The sequence below is a fragment of the Elephas maximus genome, chromosome 12, assembly GCF_024166365.1.
Source record: "Elephas maximus indicus isolate mEleMax1 chromosome 12, mEleMax1 primary haplotype, whole genome shotgun sequence".
Lineage (NCBI taxonomy): Eukaryota > Metazoa > Chordata > Mammalia > Proboscidea > Elephantidae > Elephas > Elephas maximus.
Window position 1 is genome coordinate 61,034,183 of NC_064830.1, and position 6,904 is coordinate 61,041,086.

A 6,904-nucleotide genomic window follows, 5' to 3' on the forward strand; every position below is an offset into this window, starting at 1 on the left:
CTGGTGGGTTCAAACTGCCAAACCTTTTGATTAGTAGCCAAACTCTTAACCACTACACCACCAGGATTTCCATCCACAGGTATATAGGTCGATTTACAGCACATATTTCTGAGGGACACAATTCAATCCATAACGGTGGCCATGCTGTTGTTGTTACTGTTACTAAATGTTGTCTCAGGTTGGGTTCTCCAAAAGCACATGCTAAGGTAGCATTTGAGGTACAAGATATTTACCAGAAACCAATCACCTATGGAAGGAGGAGGTGGAAGCAGTATTGTGCAAATGGGAATAGTGAAATTCCAATACAGGCTCCACACAGTCACAGCTTCTCTTAGAAGTGTATGTCTATGTAATCTTTATTCTCTTATCAACACAGAAATCATTCTTCTTGGAGTTCTTTCCATATGTTGTTAGATCCCATCGAGTCAGTTCCATCTCGTAGTGACTCTATATACCACAGAACGAAACACTGCCCAGTCCTGCGCCATCCTTAAAATCGTCATTGTTATGTTTGAGCCCATTGTTGCAGCCACTGTGTCAATCCATCTCACTGAGGGTTTTTCTCTTTTCCATTGACCCTGTACTTTACCAAGCATGATACCCTTTCCAGGGATTGATCCCTCCTGACAATATGTCCAACGTATGTAAGATGCAGTCTCACCATCCTTACTTCTAAGGAGCAAAACCCAAATCAATGTAGCAGAACAGAGAGGGTAAAAATATATCTATATCTATCTCTCTCTTATATAGATATATATGAATTTACACAGTTGTTAAGAGGGCATACTTGGTCCTGGAGTCAGATATATTACAATCCTGGCTCCATCATGACCTTACTGCAGGACTTTGACCCAATCAGTGAATCACCCTAAACCTGGGATTCTTCGGTAGGAATGATAAGGATGCTTACCTCATTGCTGTGATTATTAAAATAGATAAGATACCTTAAAGAAAGGACTTGGTCAACTGCCTGGAACATAATAAGTTCTCAACACATATTTGACATAACAGCATTTTCCAAATGACAGAAGTGGTGTTACAAATCAGTGAGGAAAGAGAAAGTCATTAAAAATGAACTGAATCAATTTGACAAATATTTGAGAATATGAAATTGTATTGATTGTAGAGTTATTGAAAAGTAAAATGTAGAAACTGAAAACTAGAAGAAAATGTAACTGGAGATTTAAATGACAGACTGGGGAAGACAAGATAAACCATAAGAGAAGTTGGAGAATCCACAAAAGAAATGTTTTGCTCATGGTGATTACATAAAAATTTAATTATTTTATATATTCAAAACACCAGTAGCAAGACCAACAGCCAAGTATAAACTGGCAGAAGCATTTTGCATCATGTGTGAAAACATGTTTGACATACTGAATAAATATTACTTAAAAATTTATTATTGAATCAATATTTTTTAAACTCATAAATAAGAAAAACATTAAGTGAAAAACAGTTAAAGGATAGGATAGACAATTTAAAAGAATAAGTGAAAAAGTTTGTTTTCATTAGCAAAGAGAAAGGAAACAAAGCATAAACACAAATTGAAACAAAAATTTGGTATTGTTTCAATTTATTACATTGGCAACATATTAAAATGCTGGGGCTGATGAATGTGTGTTAAGAAGGCAATCTCATACGTTGTTTTTAGGAAATAATTTGATAAAAACATTTGGAATTCTTGAGTACAGTGCTATTAAAAAAACTATCAACAGGAGACCAACAGGTCAACAACTACTCTAAAGCAAAGATGAGAAGGGGGCAGAGAAACTCATTGTTGTTAGGTGGTGTTGAGTCAGTTCCTACTCATAGTAAACCTACACACAAGAGAACAAGACACTGCCCAGTTCTGAGCCATCCTCACATTTGTTGTGCTTGAGCCCATTGTTACAGCCACTGTGTCAATGCATGTCGTGCAGGGTCTTCCTCTTTTTCACTGGCCCTTTACTTTACCAAGCATGATGTCCTTCTTCAGGGAATGATCCCTCCTGATAACATGTCCACAGTATATAAGATGAAGTTTTGCCATCCTTGCTTCTAAGGAGCATTCTGTCTGTACTTCCTCCAAAACAGATTTGTTCGTTCTTTTGGCAGTCCATGGTACATTCAATATTCTTTGCCAACACCATAATTCGAAGGCATCAATTCTTCAGTGTTCCTTATTCATTGCCCAGCTTTAGCATGCATATGAGGCAATTGAAAACACTATGGCTTGGGTCAGGTGCACCTTAGTCTTAAGGTGACATCTTCACTTTTTAACTTTTTTTAAAGTAGGTCTTTTGCAGCAGAATTGCCCAATCCTATACATCTTTTGATTTCTTGACTGCCGCTTCCACGGTGTTGACTGAGGACTCAAGTAAAATGAAGTCCTTAACAACTTCAATATTTTCTTCCTTTGTCATGATGTTGCTTATTGGTACAGTTGTGAGGATTTTTGTTTTCATTTTGTTGAGGTATAATCCATACTAAAGGCTGTGGCCTTTGATCTTCATCAGTGAGTGTTTCAATTCTCTTCACTTTCAGCAAGCAAGGTTGTGTCATCTGCATAGTGCAGGTTGTTAATGAGTCTTCCTCCAATCCTGATGCTGAATTCTTCTTCATATAGTCCAGCTTTCCGTATTATTTGCTCAGCATACAGATTTAATAAGTATGGGGGAAGGGTACAATCCTGACACATACCTTTCCTAATTTTAAACCACAGAGTGTCCCCTTGTTCTGTTCGAACAACTTGCTTCTTGATCTATGTACAGGTTCCTCATGAGCACAATTAAAAAAAAAAAAAATTAAGTGTTCTGGAATTCCCATTCTTCACAACATTATCCATAATTTGTTATGATCCACACAGTCAAATGCCTTAGCGTAGTCAGTAAAACTCAGGTAAACATCCTTCTGGTATTCTCTGCTTTCAGCCAGGATCCATCTGACATCAGCAACGATATCCCTGGTTCCACGTCCTCTTCTAAATCTGGCTTGAATTTCTGGCAGTTCCCTGTCCTTACACTGCTGCATTTGCTTTTGAATGATTTTCAGCAAAATTTTGTTTGCACGTGATATTAATGATATTGTTTGATAATTTGTGCATTTGGTTAGATCGCCTTTCCTGGGAACAGGCATAAATATGAATCTCTTCCAGTTGGTTAGTATAGACAAGTGAGCACTTCCAGCACTGCATCCTTTTGTTGAAACATCTCAATTGGTTCTCTGTCAATTCCTGGAGCCTCGTTTTTCACTGATGCCTTCGGTGCAGCTTGGACTGCTTTCTTCAGTACCACTGGTTCCTGATTGACATGGTTGAACGTCTGTGTATTCCTTCCATGTTCTTTTAATGCTTCCTGCATCGTTTAATATTTTCCCCATAGGATCCTTCAATATTGCAACTCAAGGCTTGAATTTTTCCTTCAGTTCTTTCAGCTTGAGAAATGCTGAGCGTGTTACTCTCTTTTGGTTTTCTATCTCCAGGTCTTTGCACATATCATAATACTTTGCTTTGTCTTCTCAAGCTGCCCTTTGAAATTTTCTTTTCAGCTCTTTTACTTCATCATTTTTTCCTTTTGCTTTAGCAGCTCGACGTTCAAGAGCAAGTTTTAGAGTCACTTCTGACATCCATTTAGGCCTTTTCTTTCTCTTCTGTCTTTTTAATGATGTCTTGCTTTCTTCATGTATGATGTCCTTGATGTCATTCCACAACTCCTCTGGTCTTCAGTCATTAGTGTTCAACATGTCAAATCTATTCTCGAGATAGTCTCTAAATTCAGGTGGAATATACTCACAGTCATACTTTGGCTCTTGTGAACTCATTCTAATTTTCTTCACTTTTGACTTGATGTTGCATATGAGTAACTGATGGTCTGATCCACAGTCAGCACCTGGCCTTGTTCTGACTGATGATATTGAGCTTTTCCATTGTCTCTCTCCACAGATGTAGTTGATTTGATTCCTGTGTATTCCATCTGGTGAGGTCCATGTGTATAGTCACCGCTCATGTTGGTAAAAAAGCGTATTTACAATGAAGTCATTGGTTTTCCAAAATTCGATCATGCAATCTCCAGCATCGTTTCTATCACCAAGGCAATATTTTCCAACTATCGATCATTCTTCTTTGTTTCCCACTTTCACATTCCAATCACCAGTAATTATCAATACATCCTGATTGCATGTTTGATCAATTTCACACTGTAGAAGTTGGTAAAAATCTTCAATTTCTTCAACTTTGGCCTTAGTGGTCGGTGCATAAATTTGAATAATAGTTGTGTTAACTGGTCTTCCTTGTAGGCATAGGGATATTATCCTGTCACTGACAGCGTTGTACTTCAGGATAGATCTTGAAATGTTCTTTTTGATGATGAACATGACACCATTCCTCTTCAAATTGTCATTCCTGGCATAGTAGACCCTATGACTGCCCAATTCTAAATGGCCAATACCAGTCCATTTCAGTTCACTAATGCCTAGGATACTGATCTGTATGTGTTCCATTCCATTTTTGATGATTTCCAATTTTCCTAGATTCATACTTTGTACGTTCCAGGTTCCGATTGTTAATGGATGTTTGCAGCTGTTTTGTCTCATTTTGAGTTGTGTCACATCACCAGTGAAGGTCCCGAAAGCTTGACTCCATCCACGTCATTAAGGTGCACTTTGAGGAGGCAGCTCTTCCGCAGTCATCTTTTGAGTGCCTTCCAACCTGAGGGGCTCATCTTCGAGCACTGTATCAGATAATGTTCTGCTGCTATTCATAAGATTTTCACTGGCTAATTCCTTTCAGAAGTAGATTGCCGAGTCCTCCTTCCTAGTCTGTCTTAGTCTGGAAGCTCAGCTGAAACCTGTCCACCATGAGTGACCATACTGGTATTTGAATACCGGTGGCATAGCTTCCAGCATCACAGCAACACACAAGCCCCCACAGTAAGACAAACTGACAGAAAGTAAGGAGAAGATGTAATGACTGAATTTCCACATCTGTTTTATCCACAGAACCCGAAGAGCAAGGTGCTGTGGATTGAGGTCCTAGGGGATTTTGTCTGGGATTTGTCTCCACCAAGATGCCTCCATGTCTAATATCTTTACGTTTTGACCCAAAAGTTATATCTAAAACTTAAGTAATCTTTGTCATCACTGTTTGGTTCAAAGCGGCCAAAAAATAGGTTGGAAAATTATTCTCTTCTTGTTTCTAATGAAGCTCTCAGGGAATCTATTCCCAGTGGCCATGGAGAGGCCTGTAAATGCCTGCTCTGTGATTCCCCACACACGCTTCCTACAGAAAGAACTAAGACCATGAACACTTGCTCCTCACTTGCTCAGGACCTGCCTTTATTTCCAAGACTTTCCAATCCTCCCAATAAAGAGAAGTATTGCCCAATAATGCAGAAGTGAAGAACACACAATAGCTACAGAACAAACTTCCCTCCATAAGACTACAGCAGAGGAGACATCAATTTTTATTAAGACATGAAATTTTTCCAAATCCAGGCAGCAATAGTAAGAATCCTACATCCATCATTTAGAACTTGTGATAAAGCCAGTTAACAATCAGAGGTTTCTCTTGTTTCTTTAGGCACAACTAAGGACTTGGGAGTGGAAACCAGGAAGCATAAACAGAGACAGATAGAGTTGGGCTGTGTATATGTCTCTGTGTTTTTCAATGTTAAATATACAAAATAAGTTCCAGTGATTCCAGTACGAATAGCATCAGGATGAAGTGATGGAAATTGGATGTATAGTTGGGATGGGCTGATTCTATCCTGTCTGATTTGCAAATGTGGCTCAACCTAGAGCTTGATTTCTCATATTTTAACCATCCCTGTCTAGGTTTCTGAATTTGCTGTTGTGCATTAACCTGACTCTATGCCCATGAGTGTGACAAACCAGTCCAGTGTCTCTAAGTTCCTCCTCCTGGGGCTCTCCAGGCACGCCCAGGAGCAGCAAGTCCTCTTCATGCTCTTCCTGAGCATGTACCTAGCCACAGTTCTGGGAAATCTGCTCATCATCCTGACCAGCATCACAGACTCCCACCTGCAAACCCCCATGTACTTCTTCCTCAGGAACTTGTCCTTTGTGGACATCTGCTTCACCTCCACCACAGTCCCTGAGATGTTGGCCAAGTACATCCTCAGGAGACAGACCATCTCCTTCCCTGGGTGTCTCACTCAGATATATTTTCTCATTCTGTTTGCAGACATGGACAATTTTCTCCTGACTGTGATGACCTATAATTGCTTTGTCGCTGTGTGCCACTTCTTACACTACACAACAAAGATGACCCATCAGCTCTGTGTCCTACTGGTTGCTGGGTCATGGGTCATTGTCAATCTGAATGCTCTGTTGCATATCCTCCTGATGGCTCAACTCTCATTCTATGCAGACACCATCCTCCACTTTTTCTGTGATATGTCTCCTCTCCTGAAACTCTCCTGCTCTGACACACAGCTCAATGACATGATGATTCTTACTGCAGCAGGGCCGATAATAATTGCTCCATTCATTTGCATACTCATCTCATACATCCTTATTACTTATGCTGCCCTGAAAGTCCCATCCACAAAGGGAGAATGGAAAGCCTTCTCCACCTGTGCCTCACACCTTGCTATGGTTTCTCTCTTCTATGGCACCATCATTGCTCTGTATTTCAACCCTTCATCCTCCCACTCAGCTGAGACAGACACCGCAGCTACTGTGATATACACAGTGGTGACCCCCATGTTGAATCCTTTCATCTACAGCCTCAGGAACAAGGATATGAAACGGGTCTACGAAAAATGATTGCCATAAATTTTTTTTCTGTTCAATATTGACACAGACTCTGAATATCATAGAGGGGACTAATCCAAACCCACTGCTGTCGAGTCAATTCTGACTCATAGCAACCCTATAGGACAGAGTAGAACTGCCCCATAGGGTTTTC

At 39.9% G+C, this 6,904-nt stretch overlaps 1 protein-coding gene across 1 annotated transcript; it reads left to right on the forward strand.

Annotated features, from left to right (window-relative positions):
• Positions 1–5,853: 5,853 nt before the first annotated feature.
• Positions 5,854–6,904, forward strand: LOC126086822 (olfactory receptor 1F1-like). Its single transcript, XM_049903538.1, has one exon. It carries the CDS (start codon positions 5,854–5,856, stop codon positions 6,760–6,762), a length of 909 nt encoding a protein of 302 aa, XP_049759495.1. The 3' UTR covers positions 6,763–6,904.